We start from the raw sequence: 20,349 nt of genomic DNA, 5'->3' as shown, positions 1-20,349 counted from the left end.
AGATGTAAAGCAATAGAGTCAAGTGCCTTTCAATATTTTTCCCATGTTAAGTGTGTAGGCTTTCTTTAAATAAATGCATGTCCTGTGCCCAAATAAAATCTAAATCTTTCCTTACATTTGCTTTTATTTGAGAAATGAAATATTCTCATTCTGAGAAATAGACAACAAAATAGCTTCTCTTCATATTTTCTGTATACTTATGTAATGTAAATACAGAGGAGAGAGAGAGAGAGAGAGAGAGAGAGAGAGAGAGAGAGAGAGAGAGAGAGAACATAAACTTGGGAATGCAGTTTTGACAAACAGGAGAAATAAGTGTAGATAATGAAGTTTAGACCATTTATATCACAGTTTCTAAAATGCTATAATAGTTTGACACTGATGAACATTCTAGATTCTGTGTAATCAACAATATAGATTTGTCCAATCTTGTCTATTCAATTGTAGTTGATTGTTCAAGAACAATATTTATCACAAAATTGTACCAATCCATTCTTAGGAAAATGCCAATCAGTGGATGAACTATACACTTGAACACCTGGCAATCATGGTGACTGATTTGTTTTTTGCTGGAATAGAGACAGTAAGCTCAACAATGAGATTTGCTCTCCTGCTCTTGATGAAGTACCCACACGTCACAGGTAAGCACATAGGTGCTGAAGCACAGCAGACCTGGAAGATGCTGGGAAGATGCAGCTTGTATCCTCCAGGTTGTTATTCAAAATGTCAGTATTTACCTTTCTGTTCCATTGGTTCAATAAGAATGAGGACTGAATAAAATTAAGAGAACTTAGCTGTTGAAAAAGCCATCAAGGCTAGTCCTTTGTCTGAGTTCTCTAGTAGATGGTCTGTGGTAAGCACCTTGAGCAAATGCTGGGCCATGATTGCATGTTTTCTTCACCTAAATCAGGCCTTCTGAGCAGGTGAATTCTTGCAGTTGCTTACTTCATTTTGATAAATATAATTCTTGTGTAGAAAAAAACTCAGATCATTAAAGTATAGAATAAAGTCCAGTATTTAATGTGTTTTATTGGAAAATATTTTACTCTGTGAAGCATTTTAAATTGTTTGGTTCATAATAGTTGTATTGCTCTTCATGTCAAGGTTATGATGTCAAAGTTATAGAATACTTTATTATGGCCAATAAAAATTATCATCAATAATATTTTCCACAAAATATGAAAAAGTTTCATTTTACAAATAACATTATTGTAAATTTAAGTTGAGCCAGTAGTTCGACATTAAACATACCTTCAACTGTCTGTCAATATCTGCAGAAATAGCATAATTATGAGACAGAATTTATTCATTTAGGCTAGCAAATGAAGACAACAGTAGAGAACAGAATCCTTCATAATATAACTAAAATACATTAGTAGTGAAGAGTGGGTGGGGTGAAGATCCTGGAAGGTGATAGGTTAACATACTCTTGAAGAATTGCCATAGAATAAGAAAAGCATACTGTGCCTCTCCAGTGTCCCTAAGGGCCCTTCTTTGTATTGAACATTTTTAAGTAGAAAACCAGGTTGGGAAACGGAAGCTACTCAGCCCACTTTTACCTTAATTATTTTATCCTTCACGTGAGAGTTTCCAACACATAAACAGAATTATATAAAAAATAAACAGAAATCCATATTTAAAAGAACATTGAATGTTTGACAGGGAAAGAATAATGTAGAGGCTGAAAGTGGAAAACTGACAATGTTAAATAGAATCTCAAAATTCTTTTCTCCATTCTCTCATGAATATAACAATCTGGGTCTACCACCCACGTTCAATGCACTCTAAACATCTCTGTGTTTTGCATAGACTTTTTCCTCCACATATCCATCAGAAATAATGTAAAGACCAGAATGTAAAAAATGGAATGAATGAACAAAGATGTTCAAGTTTATCCCCAACCACACTTAAAATATTGACAACACAACAGAATTCTCAAGAGCGGGTGGTGATCGTCTTCTGCATTGAAAAAGCAAAAATGTAAAGATAGATCTTCAACAGTAAATTTTGCTCCCTATTTTGCTTTCTTTATGAATCCTTGGAGGAGATTTTTCACCCAATTGACTAGTGCAACTTTCCTCTAGGAAGCAATTAACTAAAGGTACCTGTATAATTTATGAGAGAAGTTGATACTTTCAGAGAGTGCTCTGAGCACTAGAATTAGAAAAGCCCAGATTTGGTATTTACCTGATAGATGCTGCAGGAATGAACAGAAAATGAGGAACAGCACAGAAGTAATGTGTCTTCTGATGTCTTCATTAAATGCACATTTATTCTAGGCAGTGAAACACTCCTTGAATACTGACAAGTAATTCTAAATCATGAAAGGGAAAATTACAACCTAAAGTGAACAGCATGCATTAATCAAAAAGTATACAAATAATGTAAACTATCTCTTATATTGGAGATAGAGAATCATTTTATATATCTTCAACTCCTTCCACAATTTTCCATATTACTAAATATGGTAATCTAAGAATGATATATGTGTGTGCATTCATGTGTATATGGTATGTATATATGTATGTATATATGTTCATTATCTACTTGCAGATATATATTTATAAATAAGATACAGGCATAACTGCTATGTTATTTTCTGCTACCAATATCTCAATAGTTGTGTATGATTGTATATGATTGAGTACTTAGCAAAGTTACTGTTTAAAATATATTTCTAAGTAGTTGCTTGTGATGAACCTGCACACTGATAATTAAAAATAAGCTAGGCAGGAACCTGAAGGGACCGACCAGATAAACAGTTCTCTGCACCCAAATCCCATGGGAGGGAGAGCTAAACCTTCAGAGAGGTAGACACGCCTGGGAAACCAGAAGGGACTACACTCTGCCCACATCTCTGACTCCAGAGGAAAACACCAAACGCCATCTGGGACTCTGGTGCACGGGGGCTCCCAGAAAGGGCGGTGCAGGTCCTCCTGGTTGCTGTCCCCACGGAGAGCTCATAAGCAATACCCCACGAGCAAACTTGAGCCTGGGGACCACAGGTAAGACCAACTTTTCTGCTGCAAGTGACCTGACTGGTGGCCTCGGGACACACAGAGGCAAAATTCTTCTAGGACTGGACACTTCCAGTTTTTAGCGGGAGTCCCAATCTCACACTCCCTGCCTCCAGCTCACTGCTCCCAAACACCGTGGGAGAGAGATCTCCGCCCTGACAGGTGGGCACTCCTGAGACTGCAGAGTGGAAGAGACCGCCAGCACTGCCCACCCCTGCCCTGATCCCTGGCCCAAGAGGAAACTGTATAGTGCCTCTGGGTTCCTGGAGATAAGGGACAGGAGCAGCAGGTCCCCTGCATCTGAGACACTGCCGGAGCCTGAAGGGACCGACCAGATAAACAGTTCTCTGCACTCAAATTCTGTGGGAGGGAGAACTGAACCTCAGAGAGGCAGAAACGACTGGGAAACCAGAAGAGACTACACTCTGCCCACATCTCTGACTCCAGAGGAAAACACCAAACGCCATCTGGGACTCTGGTGCACCAGGGCAGGTCCTCCTGGTTGCTGTCCCCACAGAGAGCTTATAAGCAACACCGCACGAGCAAACTTGAGCCTGGGGACCACAGGTAAGACCAACTTTTCTGCTGCAAGCGACCTGACTGGTGAACTCAGGGCACAGGCCCACAGGAACAGCTGAAGACCTGAAGATAGGAAAAACTACACGCCCGAAAGCAGAACACTCTGTTCCCATAACTGGCTGAAAGAAAACAGGAAAACAGGTCTACAGCACTCCTGACACACAGGCTTTTAGGACAGTCTAGCCACTGTCAGAAATAGCAGAACAAAGTAACACTAGAGATAATCTGATGGCGAGAGGCAAGTGCAAGAACCCAAGCAACCGAAACCAAGATTACATGACATCATCAGAGCCCAATTCTCCCATCAAAGCAAACAAGGACTATCCAAACACACCAGAAAAGCAAGATCTAGTTTCAAAATCATATTTGATCATGATACTGGAGGACTTCAAGAAAGACATGAAGAACTCCCTTAGAGAAACACAGGAAAACATAAATAAACAAGTCGAAGCCTACAGAGAAGAATAACAAAAATCCCTGAAAAAATTCCAGGAAAACACAATCAAACAGTTGAAGGAATTTAAAATGGAAATAGAAGCAATGAAGAAAGAACACATGGAAACAACCCTGGACATAGAAAACCAAAGGAAGAGACAAGGAGCCATAGATACAAGCATCACCAACAGAATACAAGAGATAGAAGAGAGAAGCTCAGGAGCAGATGATTCCATAGAAATCATCGACTCAACTGTCAAAGATAATGTAAAGAAGAAAAAGCTACTGGTCCAAAACATACAGGAAATCCAGGACTCAATGAGAAGATCAAACCTAAGGATAATAGGTATAGAAGAGAGTGAAGACTCCCAGCTCAAAGGACCAGTAAATATCTTCAACAAAATCATAGAAGAAAACTTCCCTAACCTAAAAAAAGAGATGCCCATAGGCATATAAGAAGCCTACAGAACTCCAAATAGATTGGACCAGAAAAGAAACACCTCCCGTCACATAATAGTCAGAACACCAAATGCACAAAATAAAGAAATAATGTTAAAAGCAGTAAGGGAAAAAGGTCAAGTAACATATAAAGGCAGATCTAATAGAATCACACCAGACTTTTCGCCAGAGACTATGAAAGACAGAAGATCCTGGACAGATGTCATACAGACCCTAAGAGAACACAAATTCCAGCCCCGGTTACTGTATCCTGCAAAACTCTCAATTAACATAGATGGAGAAACCAAGATATTCTATGACAAAACCAAATTTACACAATATCTTTCTACAAATCCAGCGCTACAAAGGATAATAAATGGTAAAGCCCAACATAAGGAGGCAAGCTACAGCATAGAAAAGCAAGAAACTAATCGTCTTGGCAACAAAACAAAGAGAAGAAAAGCACACAAACATAACCTCACATCCAAATATGAATATAACAGGAAGCAATAATCACTATTCTTTAATATCTCTCAACATCAATGGTCTCAATTCCCCAGTAAGAAGACATAGATTAACAAACTGGATACACAATGAGGACCCTGCATTCTGCTGCCTAAAGGAAACACATCTCAGAGACAAAGACAGATACTACCTCAGAGTGAAAGGCTGGAAAACATTTTCCAAGCAAATGGTCTGAAGAAGCAAGCTGGAGTAGCCATTCTAATATCAAATAAAATCAATTTTCAACTAAAAGTAATCAAAGAAGATAAGGAAGGTCACTTCATATTCATCAAAGGAAAAATCCACCAAGATGAACTCTCAATCCTAAATATCTATGCCCCAAATACAAGGGCACCTACATACGTAAAATAAACCTTACTAAAGCTCAAAACACACATTGTACCTCACACATAATAGTAGGAGATTTCAACACCCCACTCTCATCAATGGACAGATCATGGAAACAGAAATTACACGGAGACGTAGACAGACTAAGAGAAGTCATGAACCAAATGGACTTAACAGATATTTATAGAACATTCTATCCTAAAGCAAAAGGATATACCTTCTTCTCAGCTCCTCATGGTACTTTCTCCAAAATTGACCATATAATTGGTCAAAAAACGGGCCTCAACAGGTACAGAAAGATAGAAATAATCCCATGTATGCTATCAGACCACCATGGCCTAAAGCTGGTCTTCAATAAGAATAAGGGAAGAATGCCCACATATACGTGGAAATTCAACAACGCTCTACTCAATGTAAACTGGTCAAGGAAGAAATAAAGACAGAAATTAAAGACTTCTTAGAATTTAATGAAAATGAAGGTACAATATACCCAAACATATGGGACAGAATGAATGCTGTGCTAAGAGGAAAACTCATAGCTCTGAGTGCCTGTAGAAAGAAACAGGAGAGAGCATGTGTCAGCAGCTTGACAGCACACCTAAAGGCTCTAGAACAAAAAGAAGCAAATACACCCAGGAGGACTAGAAGGCAGGAAATAATCAAACTCAGAACTGAAATCAGCCACGTAGAAACAAAAAGGAACATAGAAAGAATCAACAGAATCAAAAGTTGGTTCTTTGAGAAAATCAACAAGATAGATAAACCCTTAGCCAGTCTAACGAGAGTACACAGAGAGTGTGTCCAAATTAACAAAATCAGAAATGAAAAGGGAGACATAACTACAGAATCAGAGGAAATTCAAAAATCATCAGATCTTACTATAAAAGCCTATATTCAACAAAACTTGAAAATCTGGAGGAAATGGACAATTTCCTAGACAGATACCAGGTACTGAAGTTAAATCAGGAACAGATAAACCAGTTAAACAACCCCATAACTCCTACGGAAATAGAAGCAGTCATAAAAGGACTCCCAACCACAAAGAGCCCAGGTTCAGATGGGTTTAGTACAGAATTATATCAGACCTTCATAGAAGACCTCATACCAATATTATCCAAACTATTCCACAAAATTGAAACAGATAGAGCACTATTGAATTCCTTCTATGAAGCCACAATTACTCTTATACCTAAACCACACAAAGACCCAACAAAGAAAGAGAACTTCAGACCAATTTGCCTTATGAATATCGACGCAAAAATACTCAATATAATTCTGGCAAACCGAATCCAAGAGCACATCAAAACAATCATCCACCATGATCAAGTAGGCTTCATCCGGGAATGCAGGGATGGTTTAATATACAGAAACCATCAACATAATCCATTATATAAATAAACTGAAATAACAAAACCACATGATCATTTCATTATATGCTGAGAAAGCATTTGACAAAATTCAACACCTCTTCATTGTAAAAGTCCTGGAAAAAATAGGAATTCAAGGCCCATACCTAAACATAGTAAAAGCTATATACAGCAAACCAGTTGCTAACCTTAAACTAAATGGAGAGAAACTTGAAGCAATCTCATTAAAATCAGGGACTATACAAGGCTGCTCTCTCTCTCCCAACTTATTCAACATAGTTCTTGAAGTTCTAGCCAGATCAATCAGACACCAAAAGGAGATCAAGGGGATACAGGTTGGAAAAGAAGCAGTCAAAATACCACTATTTGCAGATGATACGATAGTATATTTAAGTGATCCCAAAAGTTCGACCTGAGAACTACTAAAGCAGATAAACAAGTTCAGCAAAGTGGCTCGGTATAAAATAAACTAAAATAAATCAGTACCCTTCCTCTACACAAAAGAGAAACAAGCTGAGAAAGAAAATGGGGAAATGACACCCTTCATAATAGACCCTAATAATATAAAGTACCTCAGTGTGACTTTAACCAAGCAAGTAAAAGATCTGTACAATAAGAACTTCAAGAATCTGAAGAAAGAAATTGAAGAAGACCTCAGAAGATGGAAAGATCTCCCATGATCATGGATTGGCAGGATTAATATAGTAAAAATGGCCATTTTACCAAAAGCGAGCTACAGATTAAATGCAATTCTCTTCAAATTACTAATCCAATTCTTCAAAGAGTTAGACAGAACAATTGGCAAATTCATCTAGAACAACGATAAACCCAGGATAGCTAAAATTATCCTCAACAATAAAAGGACTTCAGGGGGAATCACTATCCCTGAACTCAAGCAGTATTACAGAGCAATAGTGATAAAAACTGCATGGTATTGGTACAGAGACAGACAGATAGAACAATGGAACAGAATTGAAGACCCAGAAATCAACCCACACACCTATGGGCACTTGATTTTTGACAAAGGAGCCAAAACCATTCAATGGAAAAAAGATAGCACTTTCAGCAAATGGTGCTGGTTCAACTGGAGGTCAACATGTTGAAGTATGCAAATTGATCCATGCTTATCACCCTGTACAAAGCTTAAGTCCAAGTGGATCAAGGACCTCCACATCAAACCAGATACACTCAAACTAATAGAAGAAAAACTAGGGTAGCATCTCAAACACGTGGGCACTGGAAAAAATTTCCTGAACAAAACCCCAATGGCTTATCTCTAAGATCAAGAATCGACAAATGGGATCTCATAAAACTGCAAAGCTTCTGTAACGCAAAGGACACTGTGGTTAGGACAAAACAGCAACCAACAGATTGGGAAAAGATCTTTACCAATCCTACATCAGATAAAGGGCTTATATCAAAATATACAAAGAACTCAAGAAGTTAGACCACAGGGAGACCAATAACCCTAATATAAAATGGGGTTCAGAGCTAAACAAAGAATTCACAGCTAAGGAATGCCGAATGGCTGAGAAACACCTAAAGAAATGTTCAACATCTTTAGTCATAAGGGAAATGCAAATCAAAACAACCCTGAGATTTCACTTCACACCAGTGAGAATGGCTGAGATAAAAAACTCAGGTGACAGTAAATACTGGCGAGGATGCGGAGAAAGAGGAACACTCCTCCATTGTTGGTGGGATTGCAGACTGGTAAAACCATTCTGGAAATCAGTCTGAATGTTCCTCAGAAAATTGCACATTGAAATGCCTGAGGATCCAGCCATACCTCTCTTAGGCATATACCCAAAAGATGCCCCAACATATAAAAAAGACACGTGCTCCACTATGTTCATAGCAGTCTTATTTATAATAGCCAGAAGCTGGAAAGAACCCAGATGCCCTTCAACAGAGGAATGGATACAGACAACGTGGTACATCTACACAATGGAGTATCACTCATCTATCAAAAACAATGTCTTGGGGTTGGGGATTTAGCTCAGTGGTAGAGTGCTTGCCTAGCAAGCGCAAGGCCCTGGGTTCGGTCCCCAGCTCCGGAAAAAAAGAAAAAAAAAACAATGTCTTTATGAAATTCATAGGCAAATGGTCGGAACTGGAAAATATCATCCTGAGTGAGGTAACCCAATCACAGAAAAACACACATGTTATGCACTCATTGATAAGTGGCTATTAGCCCAAATGCTTGAATTACCCTAGATGCATAGAACACATGAAACTCAAGATGGATGATCAAAATGTGAATGCATCACTCCTTCTTTAAAAGGGGAACAAGAATACCCTTGGCAGGGAACAGGGAGGCAAAGATTAAAACAGAGACAGAAGGAACATCCATTCAGAGCCTGCCCCACATGTGGCGCATACATATACAGCCACCCAATTAGACAAGATGAATGCAGCAAAGAAGTGCAGGCCGACAGGAGCCGGATGTAGAACTCTCGTGAGAGATACAGCCAGAATACAGTAAATACAGAGGCGAATGACAGCAACAAACCACTGAACTGAGAATAAGACCCCCATTGAAGGAATCAGAGAAAGAACTGGAAGAGCTTGAAGGGGTTCGAGACCCCATATGAACAACAATGCCAGAGCTTCCAAGGACTAAGCCACTACCTAAAGACTATACACGGACTGACCCTGGACTCTGACCTCATAGGTAGCAATGAATAGCCTAGTAAGATCACCAGTGGAAGGGGAAGCCCTCGGTCCTGCTAAGACTGAAACCCCAGTGAACATGATTGTTGGGGGGAGGGCGGCAATGGGGGGAGGATGGGGAGGGGAAACACCCATAAAGAATGGGAGGGGGAGGGGTTAGGGCGATTTTGGCCTGGAAACTGGGAAAGGTAATAACACTCGAAATGTATAGAAGCAATACTTAAGTTAATAAAAAATTAATAAAAAATAAAATAAAATAATATTTTGCCATAAAAAATGAGCTGGGCAGAATAAAATTGCATAAAGACCTTCACATACCTCAGTAAAGGGAATAACATTTAAAATGTAAATAAAAATATCCAATAAAAGAAAATATTCAGTAATATATTCCTCAATTTAATATATTATTTCTGATATCTTTATTAATGTCTATAATGTCAAATTAATTGAACCTTTTTTATTGTTATCAATATTTAACTATATCTCATTATTTGATATCATGAATAAAACAATTAGCATATAATAATGAATCATGTTAGCTATGTTATAATATAATGGTAGAAATCTACCTTAGAATAATCCTATGTATCTAAGTTTACTCCTCAGTGTGAAATATATGTTGAAAATACTATTGGGCCAGTTTCTCCATGGCCTAGTTAGATGGGCATTAATGGGAGATACAGGCTACATTTTTCTTATTCCAATATTTGTCATTGTTTTTATCCAGCTAAAGTCCAGGAAGAGATTGACCATGTGATTGGGAGACACCGCAGCCCCTCTATGCAGGACAGGAGCCACATGCCCTACACAAATGCCATGGTCCACGAGGTTCAGAGATACATTGACATTGGTCCAAATGGTCTGCTTCATGATGTGACCTGTGACACTAAATTCAGAAACTACTTCATACCGAAGGTAAGCTTATTTCTCTCTGCTATGCTTCTGTGCTCTTGTTGTTCTCACCAACAAGGGTGGGAGAATGGACTTCAGGCATTGGCAATACAATAAAAATGTGTTCATCAGTCAAGGAAAAGGTAAAATTTATAAAAAAATTCCTACAACAAAACATTCAGGAATTCTGCAGTAGTATAAAAAGGCTAAATGTAATTGACTAAATAATAATAGGAATAGGAGAAAAATTAGTGCAAAGACCATCACCCCTGGAAATATTTCCAACTAAATCACAGAGGAATTTTTTTCCTAACTTAAAAAAGGAGATGCTTACAAGAAGACAAGGAATCTGACATGAAACATATTTCATCAGAAATGAAAATTTACTCTCAACATAATTATTGAAATGCTAAATTTGCAGAATAAAGAAGTAATATTAAGAGGTACAGTCAAGGAAGGCAAGTAACCTATAAATATAGACTTGTTCTCAGAATTATATCTAATTTCTCAGTGGAGACTCTAAAAGGGAGAAAAGGGAGAATGGACTGAGCAGTATACTGCAGAGCTAAAAGACCAACGATTTCAGCCCAAACTACTAGATTTAGGAATTCTTTCAGTCATCATAAAGAAAACAAGATATTCTATGCTAAAAATTAGCTCAAACAAGATCTATGTGCAAATCTAGTCTTACAGATGATACTAAAAAGAAGATTCGAGGCCAAGGAGGTTAACTATACCCATGAAAACACAGAAAATATATAACCTCACACCAGCAAAACCATAATAAGGAAAGATTCCCATCTCAGAAACACACACACACACACACACACACACACACACACACACACCATGAATACCACCACACAACAATACAGTAACAATAATTAACAATCATTGGTCACTTATATCTCTCAATATTAATGGACTCAACCCTCATCCATATGACTTAGACTAACAGAATTAATGAAAAAGCAGGATCTATCCTTCTGCAGGGGCATATGATAAACACCCTTCATCATCAAAGACAGACATTGCTTCAGAATAAACAATTGGAAAAATATCTCCCAAGCAAAGGGACCTAAGAAGCAAGTTGGTATAGACATTCTAATATCTAACAAATAGACTCAAATGGGGATGAAGAAGGATACTTTCTACTCATTTAAGGCGTAATGCACCAAGATGGCGTTTTATTTCTTAACTATTATGCCCCAAACAAAAGTGTACCTTATTTGTTAAAGGAAATTTCTAAAGTTTAACCAACATGTTAACAGTCATACATTGGTGGTAGGAGACTTTTAATATCCAACTTTTACCAAGTAACTGGCCATTCAGATGAACACTAATTAAGAAATAGTAATGCTAAGAGATTTTTGTTTTATCTAAACAATCCTGACAAGTAATCTAAAGATCATTTACCTAAAACACAAAAGTATAAGACTTCTCAACACCCCATAGAAATTTCTCCAAAATTGAACACATATTGGTTCATACAGCAAGTCTCAAAAGATAAAAAACATTAAATTTAACCAAAACCACTATAGATTATAGCTTGATTTCAACAGCAGCACAAACAACAGAAAGGCTACAAACACCTGAAAACTGAAGAACTCTTTACTGACTGAAAAGTGTGTAAGACAAAAAAGAAAGAAAGAAAGAAAGAAGGAAAAAAGAAAGAAATTAAAGGCTTTTAGGTATCCATGGAAATACATGCCCCACATACCTAAATATATGGGACACAATGAAGGCTAAGTGGAAAATTCATAGCACTAAGTGCCTATAGAAAAAAATGAAGTGATCTCCCACTATCAATTTGACATTACATCTGAAACCTCTAGAACAAATAAAAGTATAAAAGTAAGAAAAGAATGTATGCAAACCCAAAAGGAGTAGGTGGAATTAAATAATAAAACTGAGGGCTGAAATTAGTAAAATGAAAACAAAGGTAGCAATACAAGGAAACAATGAAACAGATTTCGTTCTTTGAGGAAAACAAGAACATAGAAAAGTCCTCATCAAGGGGAGGGGTTAGGGGGATGTTGGCCAGGAAACCGGGAAGGGGATTAACAATTGAAATGTAAATAAGAAATAGTCAAGTTAATAAAGATAAAAAAAAAGAGAGTTACTATCCAAATTAACAAAATCAGAAATGAGACAGGAGACATGACAACAGATAGCAAGGAAGTTCAAAGACTCATCAGGTCATACTTTAAAAACCTGTTCTTCCAAAAGACTATACATGGACTGACCCAGGGCTCCAACTGCATATGTGCATAGATTAGCCTTTTTGGGGCACCAGTGGAAGGGGAAGCCCATGGTCCTGCCAAGGTTGAACCCCCAGTGCAGTGGAATATGGGGGGCAGTAAGGGGATGTACGGGGGAAATACCCATATGGGGGAGGGGGATTATAGGGGATGGGGTCTTATGAATAGGAAACCAGGAAGGGGAACAGCATTTGAAATGTAAGTAAAGAAATATATCTAATAAAAAAATTTAAGAAAAGAAAAAAAAACCTGTTCTCCACAAAATTACTTGATAGAAATCACTTACTGAAGTGAAATTGAGATCAGATATACAATATACAAAGACCTATAATACATAATGAAATAGAGGTCTTAATTAAAAGTGTTTTAGCACAGAATTTTAAAGACATCCAAAAACTAATTAATACAAATACTCTCGAATCATTCCACAAAATTGAAACAGAAGGAACATCAGAAAATTCATGTTTTGAGGGTACAATCATCTTGATATAAAATCCACACAAAAATTTAACAAATAGTTTTATATGACAATTTTCTTTATTAATATAGATGTAAAAATACTCAATAAGGTATTTGTAACATTTATCCAAGATCAACTAAAAAAGATCTTTCACCATTATGAATGGCTGCATACTAGGGATGTAAACATGGTCCAACATACAAAAATTAGACAAAATTATCTACCCTAAAAAATAGAAAGATAAAATCCCATGATCATCCCATTAGATACCAGAAAAGACATTGACAAAACAACACCCTTCCATGATTAAAGTCTTGGAGAGATTAGCTATCCAAGGCACATACAAAAACATAAATGAAATTTATATCAAGCCTATAGTTATCCTCCAATTAAAGGTAGGGAATCTAAAAGAAATCCCACTAGAATGAGGAACTAGATCTAGGCACAATAATAAAATATGGAAATCAAGTGGGTATATATTGGAAAAGAAGGAAGCAGTTTACATTTACTTGAAGTTGTCATGATAGGATGTATAAGCAACAAGGAAATTCCTACATCTAATAAAATCCTTTAGGGAAGTGATATGAAATTAACTTGGAAACAAATCTGTAACCCTCCTTCATACAAGTGCAAATGGAATGAGAAAGAAAATAGGGAAACAGTACCTTTCACTATAGCTATAAACAATATTAAAACTTTGGGCTAACTGTAACCAAGTAAATAAAAAATTTCTATGATAAACTTCATGTCTTTGAAGAAAGAAATAGAAGCTGTAAGAGGATGAAAAGGTTTCTCATACTTACAGATTGCTAGAATCAACACAGTAAAAATGTCCAATGCACAAAAGACCAATCTCAATGCACTCTCTATCAAAATTCCAACTCAATTCCTTTCAGTTCTTAAAAGTACCATTATCAATTTCATATAGAAAAACAAAAAACCCCTGAGAGCTAAAATAATCCTGAAAAATAGTAAAACCTCTAATGTTATCACCATTCCTTACTTCAAGCTGTAATACAGAGAAATAGTAATTAATACATCTGGTAATTATATAAAACAGACATGTTCATTAGTGGAATCAAATTGAAGAGCCAGACATAAATTCATATTCCTATGACTACCTGACTTTTTGATAAAGAAGCTAGAAACATACAACAGAAAAAGAAAACATCCTTAATAAATGGTGTTGACTTAATTGCTGCCATACCATAGAACAATGCAAATAGATCCATATTTATCACCCTACAAGAGTGAACGTAAATTTTGAATGGCAAACCCATGCCAGGACCCTTGGTAATTGTAGAGCTTGTTGAGACCTGGAGATTCAGTGGGCACACACCAGAGACTTAGGTGACTCCTCACCCTCTGTCAGATTCCTGGCATGGAACATGTGCCACACTCCTCACAGACAGAAATGTGACCTGTGGTCACATGGACACAGAACAGAGTTCTCCATGGTAATCAGGCAGGTAATGGTCCAGAGGGCTTATCCAGTAAGCTTCCCTTCCCATACATTCCTCCCTGCAAAAGTTATTTTTCCTCAGTCCCACTCTAAGAAGTGGGAACTACCTGGCATGTAACCATTCTACACAATAAACAGTCAATAAAGAGTTTTGAATTGTGGACTGTCTCTTTCATCAAGTTCCATTTTGAGGAGCTATGGAGAAGGCATTCACCTACAGAACCTCAACTTAATTTTCCAGTAGAAGGCTTCTCTGTGCTCCTAGCAACAAATGCCACCAAGCTAAGGAGTTAACACTGGAACAAGTCTGATCTCCTCTTTCCCCAGGCCCCAGGCTAGAAAATGCCTGCAGCTTGTGGGCACTGATTCTGCTCTCTGCAACTGAAAGTTGAAGAGTCAGAGAATCCCCTAGGCCCCAGGGTGCTGCATCTCAGACTGTGATTTCCCACCCTGGTGTCTTGGTGCTTCCCTACAGCCCAGCACCTGCTCTGGCAATGGAGTGGGATAAGCACAGACAAACTCCCCATGTTCCACCTACTCACAAGGCTGTGCCTAGCAACAGTGGAGATGTGGACTCACATCACCGTGCAAACAGACATAGTAAATTTGAAAGAAGAAGAAATAGGGAATAACTTCGAATGCCTTGGCACAGGAGACAGTTTCCTAAACAGAACATTGATATTGCAGGTTTAATTGAGAATTAATACTAAGAATTAATAAATGATACCTCATGAAAGTAAAAGAAAACTTTAAGGCAAAGGACATGGTCAATAGGACAAAATGGCAGCCTTCTAAATGGGAAAAGGATTTTCACAGACCTAACATCTGGCAGAGCACTAATATCTAAAATGTATAAACAAAGACTAGACATCAACAAACCAAATAATGAAATTATTAAAAAAAAACTGCAAGGATCTAAACCAAGAATTTTCAGTAGAGGAATCTTATATGGCTGAAGAACAGTTGAAGAATATAAATGTTCATCATCCTTAGCAATCAGGAAAATGCAATCAAAACTGCTCTGAGATTCCATTTTACATCTGTCAGAATACACAATATCAATCGCATGAGAGACAATTCCTATGGGATTAGGGCACTAATCAAGACATAGAACATTCAAGCTACAATTTGTCCTCCTGGAAATGTTCTAAAGTAATGAAAACTCAGAATATGTAACCAACTACTGGCTGGTGTAAATTGAGACCCATGCCAAATCAGGAGGCATTGACTGGATACTGTTTAGGTGTAGATGGCAAACCTGAATGTTGAACATCCCAGGGAACCATAGTAAAGATGAACCCAACTGGCAAAAAAGAAATCAATTGAGTTATTTCTAATAATATTCTGCTATATTAGTACCTAGTCTAGTTGTCATCATTGAGGATTACTAAGGCAGTGAATAGGGGAGACATAGAGATCCAGCATCAAAAATTATGTAGGGCTTGGGAAACACCACAAGAGAAGGCAAGATAAGATTGTTGGAGACAGAGTGGATGAACACACCAGGAGAACATGACACACAGAATCAACTAAGTGGGGCTCCTATTTACTAACAGACATATTAGATACAATCTTAGAGCCTGCATGGGTCTGCACTAGGTACTCTGAAAATACATTATGGTTGATTGGATTGGTGTTCTACTGGGACCTGTAACAGTGGGACTGGGATGTGTTTCACTTTTCCCTGTTCGACTTAGTAAGAAGAAACGTTCTTTTTAGGAGGCTAGTGAGAAGACTAGGAGTGGAGGGAAGGGAGGATCCTGTCAGGATGTATAGTATGAGAGAAGAATAAATACAAAGAAAAAGGAGGAAGACAGGTCTATAGCTTCCTATGTTTAGATTCTTTCATTCCACAGTCTCCCTTGCATGTTCCTTTATATACATAAATTCTGTGCGTGAGAGCAAACTCTCTCTCCATCCATCCATGGCATGTAAGACATGAACTATGTTCGTGAGGGAAAATGAGTAAGATTTGTCTTCCTAGACCTTGCTTGTTTACCAACATGAATGACTTCCTATTTGTTTTACGTAGAAAATAAGTCTCCATTTGAAAACATAACCGATGTGACTTATAAAAAGCAGTTGAAGAAATGGATTGGTATTTTGATGGGGATTGCACTGAATCTGTAGATCACTTTTGGTAAAATGGCCATTTTTATTATAATAATCCTGCCAATCCATGAGCATGGGAGATCTTTCCATCTTCTGAGGACTTCTTCAAGTTCTTTCTTCAGAGGCTTGAAGTTCTTATTGTACAGATCTTTCACTTGCTTGGTTAAAGTCACACCGAGGTATTTTACATTATTTGGGACTATTATGAAGGGTGTTGTTTCCCTAATTCCTTTCTTGGCTTGTTTCTCTTTTGTGTAGAGGAAGGGTACTGATTTATTTGAGTTAATTTTATACCCAGCCACTTTGCTGAAGGTGTTTATCATCTTTAGTAGTTCTCTGGTGGAACTTTTGGGATCACTTAAATATACTATCATATCATCTGCAAATAGTGATATTTTGACTTCTTCTTTTCCAATCTGTATCCCTTTGATCTCCTTTTGGTGTCTGATTGCTCTGGCTAGAACTTCAAGAACTATATTGAATAAGTAGGGAGAGAGTGGGCAGCCTTGTCTAGTCCCTGATTTTAGTGGGATTGCTTCCAGTTTCTTTCCATTTAGTTTAGTGTTAGCTACTGGTTTGCTGTATATGGCTTTTACTAGACAGAACAATTTCCAAATTAATCTGGAATAACAAAAACCCAGGATAGCTAAAACTATCCTCAAAAATAAAAGAGACAGAAAGATCAGTGGAATAGAATTGAAGACCCATAAATGAACCCACACACCTATGGTCACTTGATTTTTGACAAAGGAGCCAAAACCATCCAATGGAAAAAAGATAGCATCTTCAGCAAATCGTGCTGGTTCGACTCGAGGTCAGCATTTAGAAGAATGCAGATTAATTCATGCTTATCACCCTGTACAAAACTTAAGTCCAAGTGGATCAAGACCTCCACATCAAACCAGATACACTCAAACTAATAGAAGAAAAAGTGGGGAAGCATCTCGAACACATGGGCACTTAAGAAAATTTCCTGAACAAAACACCAATGGCTTATGCTCTAAGATCAAGAATAGACAAATGGGATCTCATAAAACTGCAAAGCTTCTGTAAGGCAAAGGACACTGTTGCTAGGACAAAACGGCAGTGAATAGATTGGGAAAAGATCTTTACCAATCCTACAACTGATAGAGGCTTATATCCAAATTATACAAAGAACTCAAGAACTTAGATTGCAGGGAGACAAATAACTCTATTAAAAATGGGATTCAGAGCTAAACAAAGAATTCACAGCTGAGGAATGCCGAATGGCTGAGAAACACCTAAAGAAATGTTCAACATCTTTAGTCATAAGGGAAATGCAAATCAAAACAACCCTGAGATTTCACCTCACACTAGTGAGAATGGCTAAGATCAAAAACTCAAGTAACAGCAAATGCTGGCGAGGATGTGGAGAAAGAGGAACATTCCTCCATTGTTGGTGGGATTGCTGACTGGTACAACCATTCTTGAAATCAGTCTGGAGGTTCCTCAGAAAATTGGACATTGAACTACCTGAGGATCCAGCTATACCTCTCTTGGGCATGTACCCAAAAGATGCCCCAACACATAACAAAGACACATGCTCCACTATGTTCATAGCAGCCTTATTTATAATAGCCAGAAGCTGGAAAGAACCCAGATGCCCTTCAACAGAGGAATGGATACAGGTAATGTGGTATATCTACACAATGGAATATTACTCAGCTATCAAAAACAATGACTTTATGAAATTCATAGGCAAATGTATGGAACTGGAAAATATCTTGAGTGAGGTAACCCAATCACAGAAAAACACACATGTTATCACTCATTGATAAGTGGATATTAGTCCAAATATTTGAATTACCCTAGAGAAACAGAACACATAAATTCAAGCATGATTACCAAAATGCAAATGCTTCACTCCTTCTTTAAAAGGGGAACAAGAATATCCTTGGGAGGCAATATGGAGACACAGTTTAGAACAGAGGCGGAAGGAACACCCATTCAGAGCCTGCCCCATATGTGGCCCATACATATACAGCCACCAAATTAGATAAGATGGATGACGAAAATTAGGGCAGGCTGACAGGAACCGGATATAGAACTTTCCTGAGAGACACAGCCAGAATACAGCAAATACGTAGGCGAATGCCATCATTACATCACTGAACTGAGAATGGGACCCCTGTTGAAGGAATCAGAGAAAGGACTGAAAGAGCTTGAAGAGTCTTGAGACCCCATATGAACAACAATGCCAACCAACCAGAGCTTCCAGGAAGTAAGCCACTATCCAAAGTCTATACATGGACTGACCCTGTATTCCAACTGCATATGTAGCGATGAACAGCCTAGTAAGAGTACTAGTGGAAGGGGAAGCCCTTGGTCCTGCCAAGAATGAATCCCCAATGAATGTGATTGCTGGGGTGAGGGCAGTAATGGGTGGAGGATGGGGAGGGTAACACCCATAGAGGAGGGGAGGGGGAGAATTTAGGGTGAAGTTGGCCTGGAAACCAGGAAGGGGAATTACAATCAAAATGTTAATAAGAAATTCTCAAGTTAATAAAGATGAAAATAAAAAGGAAAGAAAAGAAAAGCAGTTGAAAAGCTAGATCAGCAGCAGGTGATGAGATAAACCTTCAGGAAAAAAGAGTAACCAACAATAGCACCAAATCTCCAATTCCAACTTCAAATGTCACTGAATATGCCTTCCTCACACCAGTGCGGCTAATCTCAGAATCCTTCCTGCCCCTTGCATATGTTGTATATTGAAATGTCCTTACTATTCTTTGTACTTCCTCTATGGAGGAGAAGGTGAACAATATTATTTCCCTTATCTTTTAGCACTCTGATATATTCATACATTGCTTTCTTTGTTGTGTGTTCTTTGCAGGGAACAGCAGTACTAACATCACTTACATCAGTGCTGCATGACAGCAAGGAGTTTCCCAACCCAGAGATGTTTGACCCAGGTCACTTTCTAGATGAGAATGGAAACTTTAAGAAAAGTGACTACTTCATTCCTTTCTCAGCAGGTAATAGAAACTCATTCCAAGGGCTCCAGTACTTGAGTGAGGATCTGTGGTGACTTCTATATTGGTTCCCAATTGCTTGTGGATTTGCAATTTGTGCATGATCAGAAGCATTACTCCCAGTGTCCATTTGCTGTCCTTGATAATGATGACACTGTTTCCTTGACAGAATCAAATATTAGGGATTAAATTTGTTCAAACTTTCCTAGCCATCCTAGTCATTATACATCTGCAATTTTCCTTAATGTACATCTTGGGTATGCAAAATACCTTATTCTAGAGACTAAATGCTACTCAGCCTTTGAGCAATCACCATTAAGACAAAGAATCAACCATAATTTGAGTGCATGCCTTTGTTGTGTCACTCTACTACAGGCTCAGCTATCCATAAAAAATTAAAAAGGTAAAAAAATAAATAAATAAGATAAAGACATCAAAAATGCTCCAATATGCATAAAGTATATGTAGAGAAGTGAAGGAGCAAACAGGCTCATACAGTTGGTCTTGTGGTTGGAAAGAATTACATATGACTGAAAAACCCTGGTACTTGGGAGAATTCTCCATAATTTTTGCTCTCTGATACCTCAAATTTAAAATGGTAAAGTGAATCAACACTATAATTGAGAAATTTCTACCTGCCAAAAAGAATATAAGTGATATACAGCAGAAAAAAAGGATAATATTTTCTGATCTAATTTTTACTGTTTTGGTTTCATGTCGCGCCCACCTCGACCGGCAAGGAAGACGCAACACCGTTGGATCCTTCTCAATCAGCCTTTATTGCAGGAACACCTCATTGATAGTACGGGGAC

At 37.9% G+C, this 20,349-nt stretch overlaps 1 protein-coding gene across 6 annotated transcripts in view; it reads left to right on the top strand.

Annotated features, from left to right (window-relative positions):
• Cyp2c13 (cytochrome P450, family 2, subfamily c, polypeptide 13) overlaps positions 1-20,349 on the top strand; it is an 80,453-nt gene that overhangs the window by 45,926 nt on the left and 14,178 nt on the right. For 2 of the 6 annotated variants that reach the window (XM_063277632.1, XM_063277644.1), the window contains exons 6-9: positions 497-638; positions 10,086-10,273; positions 19,399-19,540; positions 20,278-20,339. In XM_063277632.1, the coding sequence (XP_063133702.1) occupies positions 497-638; positions 10,086-10,273; positions 19,399-19,540; positions 20,278-20,339 (534 nt within the window). The remainder of the gene's footprint in view (positions 1-496; positions 639-10,085; positions 10,274-19,398; positions 19,541-20,277; positions 20,340-20,349) is intronic. The other 4 variants (XM_063277654.1, XM_063277662.1, NM_138514.1 and 1 more) reach the window with 2 other exon arrangements.

Source organism: Rattus norvegicus, chromosome 1, assembly GCF_036323735.1.
Source record: "Rattus norvegicus strain BN/NHsdMcwi chromosome 1, GRCr8, whole genome shotgun sequence".
NCBI classification, from domain to species: domain Eukaryota; kingdom Metazoa; phylum Chordata; class Mammalia; order Rodentia; family Muridae; genus Rattus; species Rattus norvegicus.
Note: the sequence above shows the minus strand (reverse complement) of the source record. Positions and strands in the feature narration are given on the sequence as shown.